This window comes from Pagrus major, chromosome 5 (assembly GCF_040436345.1).
Source record: "Pagrus major chromosome 5, Pma_NU_1.0".
Classification (NCBI taxonomy): Eukaryota; Metazoa; Chordata; class Actinopteri; order Spariformes; family Sparidae; genus Pagrus; species Pagrus major.
Window position 1 is genome coordinate 19,501,150 of NC_133219.1, and position 16,203 is coordinate 19,517,352.

At 38.3% G+C, this 16,203-nt stretch overlaps 2 protein-coding genes across 3 annotated transcripts in view; one reads left to right on the forward strand and one right to left on the reverse strand.

Annotated features, from left to right (window-relative positions):
• Positions 1-196: 196 nt before the first annotated feature.
• LOC140996190 (retinol dehydrogenase 14) lies at positions 197-3,233 on the reverse strand. Its single transcript, XM_073466499.1, has 4 exons — positions 2,901-3,233; positions 2,361-2,603; positions 1,373-1,675; positions 197-660 (listed from the first exon to the last, which is right to left on the reverse strand). Exons 1-4 carry the CDS (start codon positions 3,061-3,063, stop codon positions 401-403), a joined length of 969 nt encoding a protein of 322 aa, XP_073322600.1. The 5' UTR covers positions 3,064-3,233; the 3' UTR covers positions 197-400.
• A 187-nt stretch (positions 3,234-3,420) lies between these two features.
• susd2 (sushi domain containing 2) overlaps positions 3,421-16,203 on the forward strand; it is a 40,853-nt gene continuing 28,070 nt past the window's right edge. The window contains exons 1-12 of one of the 2 annotated variants that reach the window (XM_073467150.1): positions 3,421-3,771; positions 5,523-5,721; positions 7,585-7,733; positions 8,479-8,836; positions 9,315-9,516; positions 9,879-9,964; positions 10,064-10,332; positions 11,580-11,723; positions 12,344-12,496; positions 13,357-13,608; positions 14,639-14,917; positions 15,295-15,471. In XM_073467150.1, coding sequence (XP_073323251.1) covers positions 3,702-3,771; positions 5,523-5,721; positions 7,585-7,733; positions 8,479-8,836; positions 9,315-9,516; positions 9,879-9,964; positions 10,064-10,332; positions 11,580-11,723; positions 12,344-12,496; positions 13,357-13,608; positions 14,639-14,917; positions 15,295-15,471 — 2,338 coding nt within the window. In that variant the 5' untranslated portion in view covers positions 3,421-3,701. The remainder of the gene's footprint in view (positions 3,772-5,522; positions 5,722-7,584; positions 7,734-8,478; positions 8,837-9,314; positions 9,517-9,878; positions 9,965-10,063; positions 10,333-11,579; positions 11,724-12,343; positions 12,497-13,356; positions 13,609-14,638; positions 14,918-15,294; positions 15,472-16,203) is intronic. The other variant, XM_073467149.1, reaches the window with a different exon arrangement.

Sequence of the window (16,203 nt, forward strand, 5' to 3'; positions counted from 1 at the left end):
ATGGCGCTTTGTGATCCATTAGGTAACTGTCCACACATACAAAATAAAATGCAAATTTCATAAATACTATTTACATGTTTTAGGAAATAATCACCATGATAATTCATGTATGAAAAATTGTTTTAAATGTTTAATCATAATTTCATTATATGACATGTACTCTCCCAAGATGGTGAAAATTGCTGTATTGCTGAGTATTTTATTAATGCATATAAAAATGATAATCCACAAAAACATTTTCTTTAAAAATACACAAGCTCATAAAGAAACCAGAAATCTTAACATCTGCATTGAACAAAACAGAAATGTTCATGAAAAACATAAATACATTTTCAATAAAAAGTACATGAGCATAAATACCTCCTGCCACAAAATGAAAATACAGACCCAGCTTCCACCATCAGGCCAGTTTCACCAGCCTCTCACTGGCCTCCCACAGTTTTTTTGCCACACCAGCGTCTCTTGCGAAAGGACGCAGAGTAGCTGGTCGGCAGTCGACGAAGTAGCCCCCGCTGTGCTTGGCCGCTTCATCTGACACAGCACAGTAGATGACAGTCTGAGCTCCAATCTCACACGGCACAAAAAACATCCACATGATCACCTGCATCAGCATCCGGAACAGGATGGAGAAGTGGCACGTCCAACCACTTTGGACATAACCTGGAACAATATATGGAAGCAGAGATATTAGGATGAACATATAAATAGTGTCAGGAATAAGGATACTTTACGTTTGGGGTGGCCAATATGATTCAAATCTTTTAGCTCGACATAAGTTATTTTATAACTCAACTGAAGTATAAATTGTGATATCCTGAAAATGTGAGGGTCCTCTGTAAATTCAGTTGACTTCAATTAACTTTGATATAAAAATTAATCAGATATAATGTCTCTTTTAGGTTTTAAGATACTATCTCACATTGATGCAACACAATATTGCCATAAAGAAGCTCTGCTCATTGATTTTGTACATTGACAACAATGGCCTAATACAACGACACACACTGTTTTAGACAGCTACCTCAGTGTAAACAGTACAGAAAAAAAGATTGAAAAATGTCTGTTGTTTTGCGCTATGTAAACCTTAATTGTTTAAATTTCTAATGAAAATATATTGATTGTAGATTAAATATATTCACAATAAACAGAATATAAAAAGGTAAACATTCAATTGATGTATTCATACAGCACTACATCGAGAAAAAGTTTACATAGGCTTCACTCAAAGCAAGAAGTAGAAACCTCTCCTATTCCTTTGCATGCTTTTAAACCATTGTACTCCAGCATTCAAACACACAGTCACATGAGTGTTCTTGCTAAAATGTTGGTTCTTGTTAGAAGAAAACAAACAAAAACAAAATAAAACTTCTACCAGGGTGAACAGCATAGGAGGTCACTCCTTTCCCTTCTGTGATGCGAGCCAGTTCCTGGCTGAAGTAGATGTTGGCCAGCTTGCTGCGGCAGTAGGTGAAGAAGGGCAGCAGGTTGTAGTTGAGATCCTGGAAGTCCAGTTTCTGGTATTTGTAAGTTGAGCACGTGACAGTGACCACCCGGCTAGGGGTGCACTCCTTCAGGCGCGGCAGCAGCAGATTGGTTAGGAGGAAGTGACCCAGGTGGTTGACACCAAAACACATGCTGAAGCCGTCGTCTGTCCAGTCGAGGACACTGGGCATGCCTGCAGAAGCACCACAGAGAGTGAAGAAAAAGTTCAAACTAGAATGTGGAGAAAGTAGAAACATCTGGCTTTTACCTGATGTTGCTTTTGTCCATAAGATCACACAATGACGGTTTCCGTGCTATGGAAGTCTTTATATTTCATTTTTAGATTTCATGTGTAGAAAACAAATCAGTAAGAACCAAGAGTAGACTGAAACTAAAGTCCATCCATCAATGATTTGAAACTTCCCCTGTGTCTGTGGCTCCAAACAGGTAAATAATGTATCCTTTAATTGTTTAAAAAGGTAAACAGGAAGTTGTACAGTATGTTGGACTGATTCAAAACAAACTCTAAAGGCTGTGGTTAAAAAAAGGTAAAAAAGTAAATTTTCAGCCATATAGCCCAAATAAGAATAAAGAAGGCAAGAATGATTGTAGTAACATCTATCATTGTACCCATGCATTGTACCCACTGCCTTGCATTATGTCAAGTCAATTTTATTTATTCATGTATTATTATTATTATTATTGTTATAAAGCTCCAAATCACAAATCAGAGGGCCTCACAATCATAAGACGATCGATTAAGACAAGAGAAAGCTCAACAAATCTTTGATGTGGAAAAGGAAAACATTTCCTTCTTTATTTCTTTGGTGACATTGTTTTCATGCGACAAGAGACCTCCATGAGGTCGACACCCTCACCTGCATTATTGATCAGGATGTCAAGCCTCTTCTCTCTCTGGAGGAAGCTCTTGCAGAATTCCCTCACAGAGCGCAGGTTGGCCAGATCCAGCTCCATGTGAAGGACGTTAAGGCTGTGACTCTTGAACTTGATCTCCCTCACAGCCTTCTCAGCCTTGTCCACGTCTCTGCAAGCGATGATGACACGGGCGCCTCTCATTGCCAAGGCTACAGCTGTGTCCTTGCCAATGCCAGAATTGCCACCTGCAAAGAAACAAAATGATGTACATGAAATTCATGTGTTAGTGCTCATGTGAGGCTTAGGACTTGAAGAGGACAGCAGTAACACTGCCTGCCATAATCAGACGTTTATGGTAATATCAGGTAAGAGGCATTAGAGGAAGAGATGATGGATATAAATTTCAATAAGCTTTACATATTTTATTCTTACTGACATAAATTCAAAACACACTGCTCTTCATATAAACAGTATAGTCACCTAACAAACGACATCATTAAATGGAGATATTAGCTGTAATAAAATAAGACATGTTTATTTACCTGTAATAAGGACTGTTTTGCCATCCAGTCTATTCAAGTCGGTGCAATACTTCCTCTTTTTCATCCATTTCAAAATGAAAAAAGAAACTAAAGCCGCGATGATTGTGTAGAGAAAATACATTTCTCTATGAGTGCTGCCTTGAGAGCTAAAATCTGTTATCATTAGCAGCTGCTGATGCTGCTGTCTATGGGAGCCTGGAGCTAACTCCAGCTAGCTAGTTAGCTTGCTAGTTGACTGGGAGAAACGTCATTTTTTTTTCCCCTACTAGTGCTCTTTTCTGGTTTCTGGCGCTGTAAGCGCGGCGAAGATGATCCAGGACGAATTGAACACAACAGAAGAGAGTTTTATAGTTATTATTATTGTTATTATTATTATTATTATTATTTACTTGTCAGTCCCCTCCAATTCATTCTGGATCACTCCAGCGAGATGCGAGTAAAATGATGTGCGCATGCGTCAAATGTCAAAACACCACACGGTCTCGCGAGAGCATATTACCTCAACGTGATCCATGTAATAAACACAGGAGTTAACGGTAAAGTTACAAACCTAGCTTAAAAGACATAAAAACGACGCATGACAGAAGCGTATTAAGCGTATATATAGCTGACATTGTGTTGATACGCCTGAAGAAAAAATATTATTAAATACCGAGCGTTAAAATGTCGGTTAATTCATAACTTAATAACTTGAATAGTTAGGTTTGTTAGCTATTTGAATGACCTTTGCACTACACTGCACAGTGAGGTTCAACCGAGCATGATGTGACATGACTGTTATTCTTCTTCTCCAAGGCAAACATGAGAGCACACCTGAGAGAGACACTTTTTCTCTGTGGAGTTGTTCTCATTTGCTCATCTAAAACAGCTGGTAAGTCGCTTTCAGATATACTTTATGGACTAAAGACTAATATGAGCCTTCAAAGTGAGCAAAGTGGGATTTTAACGTTGACTTCTAGTTGACAGCTGAAATATTTTGTATACTCTTTTAACCTTAAAGTTATTGTTTGTTACTATAATAATCCAGATGCTTGCACTATCTTGTGTCTGTTCAACTTCATCATACTATATGCAACACATTTTATTCACCACCAGGAATTCTTCAGATCGTTTCCCAAATGTTCAGTCTTTCTTTTAGGACTAAACTCACTACTTTAATCACTTAAGTTAATAAATGACAAAAAATGTAATACATTTATGAGTAATTTGGAAAGCTTTTAGCCTGAAACCTCTGTCTAATGAGGTATATATTGGTCTATATTTGACCAATATATACCTCTATATTACCTATATGTTACCAGTCTGTTTGTCTCCTTTTCTTATTTTTCTCAATATATTTTTTATCGTATTTCTATGTTTTCTACATATATTTATTTGTATTCTCCTTATTTAATGTCCTTTATCTAGCCTTATTTTCCCTTACATTTGTTTGGTATGTTCTGCTGTTCGATTACTTGGATTCTTTGTAAACTGTTCCCCTTTTCATTAAAGTGTTAAAACGTCTGAAATGCGGTTGCAACATCAAGCTGTCATAAAACACAAGTTTGTAGAATTGTCTTGATAATTTCTTCATTGCCAGGTTGAAAGAGAGATTTCATGTAAAATGTCATAAACATGGAACTATATAGTGTGTGGACTGCTATCAAAAAGCCTCCAGGACATCGTCATGGGAGCACCTTTTTGCATTAATGTAAAACAAGTACTACTACTGTAAGGGCGCATGTGCAAGTACTTAGTGCGTTACAGCTTTGACCACTCTGAACCATAACTTGTGGGGCAAACTGCATGAGCTGAAGAAATAAATATGAGGTTTCAAATGTGACAGTTCGGGAGACTGTGGTGGTTTGATAGGTTAAGTGGTCGGTGGCTTGTCTGCAGGATGCCGGTCCATTCTAATAAATTTCTTTTCGCTTGATAAACAACTTTTATCATCTGAATGTGTAAAAAGAGAACATTGTCATTGCAGAGTTTGACTCAAAAACAAATCCCTGTGAAATATGGTCTAAATGTGAACATTTAATTAAAGCATCATTATGTCAAAAGTGGCGTTTTGTTCAGTTATGCGTGTTTTTGAGTGCAAGACCACTGTCGTAAATACAAATCCCAGGTCTGTTATTTGTCAGATGTAATGTAGGTGCTAACTACAAACAAAATCATTACATCAAAACAGTGTTGTGTGCTGAAAACTTGTATGTTGAAGTAAACAAGGATGTAACGCTGTTGTCCTACCCTCTCACTGAAGTTACACAGTGCAGAAACAAGTGATAGAGACAGAGACACCATTTACCCTGTTACAAGACACTGTACCATCAACATGATTTTAAAGCTGTTATTTTAAGGTAGAAAAGTTGCATAATGATGCTTTAAAGTCTTCAAATAGTCTGTGAAAAAACTAACTTTTGAACCTGTTGTGATCGTCTTTTCAACGGAAAAATGCTCACTGGGTCTGCTCCAGTTCATTAATAAATTTCCACTTTTGCACAGAAATACATTTTGAATTCTTATAACTGGTTTACATTGTTTATTGTAACTAGATGCAACAATCCAAATGAAGCAGTTTCTTATGCAGGTAAAAGTGCAAAAATTCAGAGCAGATCTTTGTGATGTTTTTTTTTTTCTAAGGTCAAACATGCAGGGGAAAGTGTGGAGACATATTGGAGGAATGCTCCTGCCATGCAACCTGTGTGTCTTTGCTGAACTGCTGTGCAGACTACAACCAGTCCTGTTTCCAGGTGATGCCTCACTCCAGCTCCATGCTGGGTGGAAGAGCTCTCAGGATCCTTAGCTTGGTTCTCCATCGTGGTGGGCGCCTTCTCTGCAGGTTTGTGTGTATGGGCACACACAGTGACCTTTGAAGCACGCCTTGATGTACTGTAAATATTGCATACAGTCATCATAGGATTGTTTCCATTACAGGTCCACAATGAGGAAATTACAGTATAAACAGTATATACAACTATACAACTCATATGTTGTGTCACAAAGCAAGTAAATGTTGTGTTGTGTTGCAGCTTGATTAATAAGTATGCTGTTTATGCAGACTCTTAATAGACATACTGTCTATATAAAGAACAAGATAAGGCTTCCTTTGAAATTATATATTGCATTCTCTGATTTTGCAGTATTAATATGATTTCAGTGTATATACTATTTTTTAGCCTTAATCTCAAATCCTATTGCCTCATGATGTATATCATGACAGTCTTCATTTCCAATAATTTCTACAGCTCGCATTTTTCTGTGATGGAATGAGTGGAACACATACTACTTTGTTACAAAAACATTAATGAAGTTGGCTTCAAATCGGAATTTATTATGGGTCTTCTGAAATTGTGACCAAATCTGCTCGCTCAAAATTATACATACAGCAACTTGAACAATCAATTTTGGTGATTCTAGAAAGTTTTGTGAATCAAATTTTCTTTGTGGCGTGGCCACGTAACTTCTTCTGAGTGATGATGATCGATAATAGCTGGCGACTTTTTTGGGCCCTTTTTAATAGGGCTTGTTTGATACACCCACTAGACTGAGCCAAAAACACGACAATGCGAAAGTGTAAAGAGCTCAGCATTGATCTGAAAGAGCCCATTAATGATTTGAACAAGTCATTTCAAAGTTACAAACATTGAAAGAAGCAAGAAAGAAGCCCTTCCTCCAAATGTGGAAAAAACCTTCTGGAGGAAAACTCTGTGGTCAGATGAAACAAAAATTCAGTTGTTTGGCTACAATGAGCAGCAATATGTTTGGAGGCGAGAAGGTGAGGCCTTTAACCCCAAGAACACCATACGTACTGTCAAGCATGGTGGCGGTAGTATCAGGCTATGGGGCTGTTTTGCTGCCAGTGGATCTGGTGCTCTAAAGAATGAAAATGGAATAATGAAGAAGGAGGATTGCCTCCAAATTATTCAGGAAAACCTAAAATCATCAGCCAGAAGATTGAGTCTTTAGTGCAGTTAGGTGTTCCAACTGGACAATGATCCCAAACACACATCAAAAGTGGTGAAGGAATGGTTAAATCAGGCCAGAATTTAGGTTTTGGAACGGCCTTCCCGAGTCCTGACCTGAACCCCATCAAGAACATGTGGACTGTGCTGACGAAACGATTCCGTGCTATGAAGTCAATATATTTAGTTGTCACTGATTCTGTCAGGAGTGGTTAAAAATTCAGCAAGAGGCCTGCCAGAAGCTTGTGGATGGCTATCAGAAGCACCTAATTGAGGTGGAAATAGCAGAGGGACATTTAACCAAATATTAGAATTACTGTTTGTATATTTTTGAGCCAGAAAATTTGGTCACATTTTCAGAAGTCCTATAATAAAATCAGATTTGAAGCAAACTTCATGAATGTTTTTTGTGGCAAATTAGTATGTGTTGCTCTCATTCCATCAAAGAAAAATGAGAGCCGTAGAAATTATTGGAACTGAAGACTGTCATGATAAACATTTTCTTTACAAGTATATGAACTTTTGACCGCAACTGTATTTCAGTGAATGATTGCACATTTCAACCCTGAGACAGACTTGTTATTATCCAGAGAGTGATCTAAAATGACATGCTGCAGGAAAGCTCTTAAAGTTGTTATTGACCAAAGACTATGTGTGAGAGAAATGATATTAAGAACAAAGTAGTATTGTGTAGCTAGCCATAAAACAAAACAAATCAAGTTTGTCTGTTTTTGTTGCAGGTTCAAAGATGAGATTGAACGAGAAGGGTTTATTGATGCTGAAGGCAACGCCTACTGCATCTCTCCTTTATTGTATGAGACGGGTTGGATACCATTTGCTTTCTCAACGGATGGAATACATTTTGACAGATCTGGAGAGTACTTGTCAGGTATGTTGCTGGAATATAAATATGAGGATTTTCCACTGCTGAATTTGCAAATACCTCATTGTCCTTTTTCCCAAAAATTACATTCCATCATACACTGTGCTAGGTTCAGTATTAACCATTTGAAATGCTTTTTAAAGAATACCGTTTGGGAATTTGGTACTTCAGTTTTAGCTTTGAATATGGCATTTTTAACACAATATGTTCTTAATAGGGCTGCGTAATTCATTGAAATATTCTTAAAATGGCAATATGGCAAAGTGCAAATCTTGTTCTCCAGATGTAAAAAAAAACCTGTGTGTTTGGTACAGACCCCAACAAATGTGACATCATCATCAGGATTTACATTTTTTTTTATTATTGAAAATTGTGATGCAAAAATGATAATTCCCACCAACTGTGAATTATATTGCAATGATAATATCTTTCAAAATAATCTTAGTGTCATTTTTATTTTTTTTAACTATATAGTGCTGCCTTTGTTTTTACCGTATAGAGAATATAAACTGGTGCCACTGTGAAAAGCTTAAATGACGCAGAACCATGTTGCAATAATTATTACTGCAGACCAGTAACTATTTAACTATTTATGCAACTGGTTGATAAAGAGTTATAATTGAACAAAGTGACCTTTCTATTGCAGTTATTTCCTCTTGCCTCTATTTTTGCTTTCGATCAGCAAAACTCGGGTTACACCAAAACTGGCTACCAGTGTACACCCTTAAGATTTTCTGTTTTTCACTATTAGTTCACCCCAGTAAAGCAGATCCTGCCTTCGAAGTCACTCTTGTGAATGCAACACAGTGGCAGTACTATGGCACGCCGAACATGGCGGGACGGCTGAAGATGACGTGGAACAGCTCTTTGATTGGGGCAGAGAGGGTCAACATAGAGCTGTGGGGTTACAGAGAGTTCAGCAGGAGCATGGAGGCGGGGGCGAATCGATCATCCTCTCTGCAGGCCGAGCTGAGCTATCTGTACTCTCTGGGAAGGAGTCTGTCCAACAATGGTGCCTTCAGCTTCATCCCCAAGCCCTCACAGGACTTCTCTGACTGGGAGTTGGGGAATATCCGCATAACTGCTAGTTCTAAGCCAGATGGAGCAAGGTATCCATGATTCATATCAAGCATTTTAGAAAAAATTCAGTCTTAAATGACATGCAGCTTACACATCAATTCAATGGTGGTCCCCAAGACCCATAAACACACTAAAATGTGTAAAATTGATGGAGTTACCCTTTGATAAAAAATATACAACATAAGAACATCTTATGGAAAATTTTCTGCCAGTATTTGGCTGAAAAACTGCAGATTTATGATAATGCGGCTAATTTTATAGCTGTTATAAATTAGCACACTTCTAGAAAAAAGCAAATGCATAAATGACATAAACATATCACTTTGGGCCCTGGGAAATTGAGAGAAATCTTTTACCATTTTCGGATGGAACAATTCATCGATTATTTGACAAAATAATCATCACATAAATTATTTTTAGCCATAGCTTGAGCTTTGATTAGAAGTTCATATTTCAAAAATAACTCTTTCAAAGTATGAATTATAATTGTTTATAAACAATGTACAGGGATGTACAGGGGCTCTGGAGCAGAGGTCATGTCTTAGCCTGGCAGCTGGAGCAGGCTTTCAGAGACGACTCTTCAGCCTGGGCCAAGAGTAAGTGTCTACAGTGGGACGTCCTGGAGAAGAAGCTGCCCAACTTCCTGGATGAGCTCATTGACTGTCCTTGCACTCTGGCACAGGCCCGCTCAGACACAGGCAGGTTTCATGTGAGTGCACTTCAATTTAACTGTTATAATCATATTATTCACATTTTATTTTTGTTGTTTTAGTTTTGAGTTGAACAAGTAATCATAGAGGTAACTGTTGTGGTAGTGATAGCACTATCGGTATTACTACAATTAGTGTATACAGTATAATATGAGGAAAATGTGCTTTGCATAACTAAATTACAATCTTTCTAAACAAGTAACTGTATTAGGAACAATAATAATTATATGAGACCTGTGTACAGAAAAAATATGGGAGCAATAAGAAGATTGTCACGGCAAATGTATTCTTCATTGCCACTTTATATTAAATCACATTTATTATTTTATTGAGACTGATTTTTTTCACTTTGTTATTTCAGACTGACTATAGTTGTGACATTGAGAGGGGCAGTGTGTGCACTTATCACCCAGGCAGTGTCCACTGTGTCAGAGCAATTCAGGCCAGGTAGGAGTGACACAAGGATAAAACAAGTTTAATACCTTTTAAAACTGAAAATAAAAGCATGTTCCCCCTTTTAATGCGACTCTCTTCTCATATATTCAGTCCTACACATGGTTCAGGGCAGCAGTGCTGCTATGACAGCGCAGGCGCTCTGGTGCTGACGGGAGACTCGACCGGTGGCAGCACCCCAGACAGGGCTCATGACTGGGGCTCACCTCCATACAGGGAGCCACCACGGGTGCCCGGGTACTCCCACTGGCTTTACGATGTCATGAGTTTCTACTACTGCTGCCTGTGGTCTGACCATTGCCACATCTACTTAAACCATCGACCTTCTAGCGGATGTCGCAAGTACCGGCCCCCAAGAGCTGGTAAGACCATTCAAGTCAGATGAAGTTTATTTAAAGACAGCTTTCAACAGCTAAACAGATATCAAAGGGAACACAAAGTGGATAAAGTATAATAATCAAGCACCGGGTTAATAACCGGGTTATTTGAATGTGATGACAGATTTCCTTCAGGTTTGTAGTTTGTTATTTTAGTCAGCATTAACATCTGGTAGTGAAAAAAAATTAATCATGTGTGGAAAAGGTCGAATGGATTTTCTGATTTAAGTTTGTTTAAAAAGTTTAAAATGTGTTATGGTGTTAAACAGTTATGGAGAAGCTAATTTTGAATGAGATAAGGATATTATATATTTCTTAATGTCAAACATACAGTACCCATTTATTGGTGAATATAATGTCTTGATTCTGGTTTCTGTAACTAAATTTGGGTAAAACTGCAAAATATTTAAGTTATGTGTGGCGTTAAATGTGTGTATTTGTTAATCCATTTTTGCCTGCCTTTATGTCGCTACACACACACTCTACTCTGCAAATGGAAATTAGGGTAGCAGGTAGTAACCAGATCAGTTTGCAGGAGAAGTAAATGAATTACAGACCACAGGTTAGACTTAAGTTGTGGAAATATATTAGATCACATAACTGACTGACTGCTCTTAGAGAGAGTAGGACTGCATACGGTATATATATGGCATTTTAAATAATATCACAATATCTTTAGGTGATATCGCAATACACAATATATATCTAGACATTTTGAAATCTCCTCGAAAGCACTTCATAAATGGTTGGACCGAGTCACAAAGTCAAATACCTCAATATTGATAATGTTGACAATATTGTAGGGATGACTTGGTCTTTTCAAAAAAATGTTAACAGAGTGAGATTTTTGATAACTAATCATCAGTAATGTGAATACAATGACTAAGTAGGTGAAGGCAAGCATTAGAACAAGTAAGTTTTAATGGTTAGTTCAGAAATTGACATGACTTTACTGTAATGAAGCCTTTAAAACCAGGAAAAGACAACACTTACACCATATAACGATATCCAAACTCTAAGACGGTATCTAGTTTCAAATCACAATAAACATGTAGCATGGATATATTGCCTAGCCCTACTTCAGAGACTGTAAGAAACCTCATACTGATGTTACAAAACCAATGTTTAGATGAATGAGAGATCAGCAGCGCACTGTAGGAAATAAATATACTTGTGCCAGAATGTGCATTTGGTGTAAACGCATTAGTGTTTTGTCTCTCGATGCCTCACAGGTGTTGTCCTCGGGGATCCGCATTTCATAACGTTCGACGGCCTCAGCTTCACTTTCAACGGGAAAGGAGAGTATTACCTTGTGTCTGCACCAGACAGAGAGCTGAGTGTTCAGGCCAGAACAGAGCAGGTGAAACTTAAGAACGGTGAGTCCAAATTTTGACGTGAAAGCCTTGTTTGTGTCCCCTCTTTCATCCCCATGCTAGTGCTTTGTCTCTCTTTTCCAGCTTAAAGCTTCGTTTGGATGAAACTTGCTCCAGGATCTCTGCAAAGAAGCCAGTTTACTGGTTTGATAAGATTTATTGGCTGCCTCTAGAGTTTTACAAAAAATATTGACCATGTTTTTTCTTGCTGAATTTTGTTTGTCTTCTTTTGCTTTTGCTCCTCTCCTAACTGTTTTTAGGCTGCCTCTTATCTTTTACACAGTTCTGAGAGCAATGACGCAAGGTCCTTGTGTCCTTGTGAAATATGCTGGTGCAGTTAAACAACTTATTTCCTTTGTTTCCTCTTGTTTTTGCTCAATATCCCTGGGGGTCACATTTGGTGAAGAAGAACAGATGTTAGTTTTCTTGTTTTGAATTTCACAACAGCTATTTGCCAAGTGATTGTAGATGGCCAGATGTCATTGATATTCTCCTTATTAGATCAGTGAAATCAAACATCTGGATTATTTGATATTGCAGTGATTACACCCCTACTGACTTCAGAATACTACTACATAGTGCATCTACTCTATAACAGTGTGATGTCTATATTGACCAAATAGGTACTTTGGCCAGAGCCACATGGCTGTCATCAGTGGCTATGAAGGAGAAGGCCTCTGATGTCATCGAGGTGCGTTTAGCAAGGGGCCACCTTCAGATGCTAAGGAACCAAAAGGTCCTTCCTTTCAGCGAGCAAAGATGGATGGACCTACACGGTGAGATGATCGAGACACTCCTGACCAGCGGCAAACTAGACACTGTAAACTTTGGGAGTCGTGACAATTTAAAGGGAAGTTCCACCAATTTTACACATTAACGTGTTTACAGTCTTGGGGAGTACTACTGCATACGTGAAAAAAGTACGATAAAGCTTTTTGTGGCTCCAGAGGAAGCTGCAGGTAATCTGATTAATTGCCTCCAATGATGTCAGAGTGGCTAAGTTGCATGTTGGGTAATGTAGGCACAAGGTTTTGAAAAAGAAGAGGAATGCATTAGAACCAAAAAATGGTTCTGGTGTATGGACTGTCCATAATGAGTCAACAGTGTTGGAGCAGTACAATGCTAGACCAGTGGACTGCTTTTCAAAACCTGGTGCCTATATTACCCACAATGCAACTTACATGCAGCTTCCTCTGGAGCCACAAAAGGCTTTATACTAATTTTTCACATACGCAGTAGAGCTCCCCAACGCCTGTAAACACATTTTAATGTGAGGAATTGGTGGACTTACCCTTTAAAAGACTAAACTTCATCACCTCTTCAGATGACGTTTTCTACCAGTGAAACATGCCAGGAATAAAAAAGATGATTGGATTTATGTTGTTTAAAGAGGATTGGATGTATTTTCTTTTTCAATCTTAGTTTATTTAATTTGTACAGAAAAGTGTTGCCTGGTGCAACATCTAGTGCGCACACCCATGCTCCTTCATACTTCATACCTCCAATTATGTTTTATTTGTTTTTTATTATGTATTGTAAAATATCTAAGTTTTGTAGATTTTAGTGTACATAGATTTTACATTTTTACCATCTTTCATTTTGTCGTAAAATTACAAACAAAATCTCTCGTTTCTAGGAGTATTTGTGTTCGCTCCCAGTCCTCAGAATGTGACAGTTATCTTCCTCTCCGGTGCTGGCGTGGAGGTTCGTGTGCATGAAGGAGCCATGGCAGTGACCATCCTGCTTCCAGAGGAGTTCACTAACAACACTAAGGGCCTCCTCGGCCTGATGAACTCTGACCCATCAGATGACCTGCTGACCCAGCAAGGAGAGGTCATCTCCTCAGCAGACACCTCGCTGGAAGAAATCTTCACCTTTGGAGCCGGCTGTGAGTGTGGAAGACTGTTGAACTTGTGTTTGTGAAACAAGCAAAAATCCATTTGATTGCTCAAATAATCAGTTGTCGCTCTAAAGCAGCATGAATATTGAACTTGTTGCATGTTTCAAAGGGCAAGAGCTGATTAGGGATTGTGTGATTTGCTAATAATTCCCCATCGATACCATATTTGGAACATGTTTGGCTGAAACTTTGACAAATGTTTTAAGAGTGCACAGAAAGAAAACAAGGCACATGTTTAGAGTTAGCATAGCTTTAATAGATCACAGAGAGATATGATGGCGAAACCACATCTCTGGAACACAGTTGGAGCCAGACCACATGCATACATGATAATAATGTCTCAGCTGTAATTACAGTACATATCCCTCAAAACCGGTGAGTAGCTGACTTTTGATGTGCTTGACCTTTTGACTGAAATCATTCATTTGAGTGTAAGTGCAGCAAACGCCCAGTTTAAGCTCGTGGGAATTAATAGATTTATTGGTGCTGAGGATGAAATTATTGTTTGCATCAAAGTCTGCGCCAAAAGGAAACCAGTACAGCATGCTGTGTGTGTCCTGCACTGACCTCTCAGAGTTATGCTCTTATCTCCAAATTATAGCGTTCCTCATGCTCTCTTATTTTTAATTTCATGTTACAGAAAATAGGTAGTTTGAGCCAAGCACTCTGATCAAACATATGCTGCTATGGCAATGATTCCGATAAATGTGGTTAGCCATGTCTAATTGGTTACTAGGACAACTTTATATTGGTCCATATCTATATCAACCCATACATATACTGTACATGTTTTTTTAATGTTTTCCTACATGGGCTTTGCTTATTCTGTAATGGGTAGAACTTTTCAGAGGCTGCATTCGTGTTTGTCACATAAAAGCTGTGATGCAGTTGAGGATGTTCTCACGTGCGATTATGGATACTACGTTAAGGATCAGTTTAAGCGTGTATCATTTTCCTAACCAACAATTCCACATGGTTGCACGTCTTCACTGGTGTTATGTTTGTTTTTTATCAACAGGGAACATTTCAAAGAATTCTTCCCTTTTCACATATGACTCAGAGTACCTTTTGGCTACCTACTACTTTCCACCAAGCCACGATCCTGCTTTTATCCCTGCCTTCACTCTACCTGAGGGACCTGATGACCCTCTGGTGGAAGACATGTTGACGATGTGCTTTGGAGAAGGAGCAGAGTTCTGTAAATATGATACCCTGACCACTCGGAGCCTCGCAATGGGAAACGCCACACTCAGGGCCTACCAAAATTATCAGGCCCGAGTGGCAGCCCTGGAGCCAGGTACAATGTGAAACGAGATCAATCTCTGTCCGTTCATTCATCGTCTTTTATGGTGATATGTTTGTGTCTATTTTATTTGTGTTAATGCTGAAGGGCAACTTTATCATGCATCTTTATTTTTGTTTGTTTTTATCTTTGAATAAATAACAGCATGTCTGAAATTACAAGATACCTGGATACCTGTATGAGCTCTTGAGTATCCTGTTTAGGGATACAGCCATACGCCACAATAATATAATACCATTTGAAAGCTTAATGAAGGGAAAGCATTAGTTTTGAATGTGATCTGTCTTTATATATCTGCATATCTTTCAAAAACATTTAATTGTCAAGACAACATAATGGCTTTAATATTGATTTTTGAATTGGTCCTTTAGTGGTGTCTTGTGGCTGGCTTCTCACACCCAGAAATGGGGAGAAGAATGGGACACATTACCTAGAAGGGAACACTTTGAGCTTCACCTGCACTGAAGGCTACAAACTGTACGGTTCAACAGAGCGCACCTGTCTGGACGATGGGACCTGGACAGGAGAGCAACCCCATTGCATAACAGGTTGGTTCTAATATGAAACAAAACCAACAGCTGGTTGTGCTGAAATATTCTGAACTCATATCTATAAAGTATAAATATTGCCTGCTCTGTTAACAATGCACTAGTCAATAATTTGAATAATCAAGTATTCTGCCGTTTATTCTAACAATTAATCAATTAACCGTATAAGAAATTATTTTTGCTTTATTATATACAAAAAAGAAAATCATACAGGTCTCTTATAATGAATAACTACTTGTTATTTGATCACAGTTAGAAGGGTTAGCATGTGAAGGGCAACCCTTCAACACAGGGAATAAATCTGTATTGGCTAGTCTCATGAACTTACCTGTAAGCTAATAGTTGAACTGAAGATTTTGGATGTGAGTTAAAGCGTCGTTAAGAACTTCATGAAAGCCCAGTTTCCTTCGTTTAGCACATAGATGTACCATGACCCAGGTGACTGAGAAAGCTCAAAGACATTTTCTTTTTTTATTCTTTTGAGCCAAAAAACAATTATCTAATTTAGGAACATCATAACTAGCTGGCATAATGATTTACATTCTTAACTCGCCATAAGATGTTTCCATAATCAACGTACATTTTTTACTGGCCCTCATCTCCACCAGCAATCACATTGATTTACCGGTACGTTATCTACTAACGTTAACATGACTTTGTGATTGGCCTGCTCTCTAGACTGGATGCCAGCTGTTCAGATGCTTTAAGCATTGAGGTCATGCTATTGTGACA

Coding starts and splice junctions, on each gene's coding strand:
- LOC140996190 (XM_073466499.1), bottom strand. CDS start 3,063: ATGATAACAGATTTTAGCTCTCAAGGCAGCACTCATAGAGAAATGTAT. Junction 1,676..2,360: donor CATCCTGATCAATAATGCAG/GTGAGGGTGTCG, acceptor GTGCTTCTGCAG/GCATGCCCAGTGTCCTCGAC. Junction 661..1,372: donor CTCCTATGCTGTTCACCCTG/GTAGAAGTTTTA, acceptor ATATTGTTCCAG/GTTATGTCCAAAGTGGTTGG.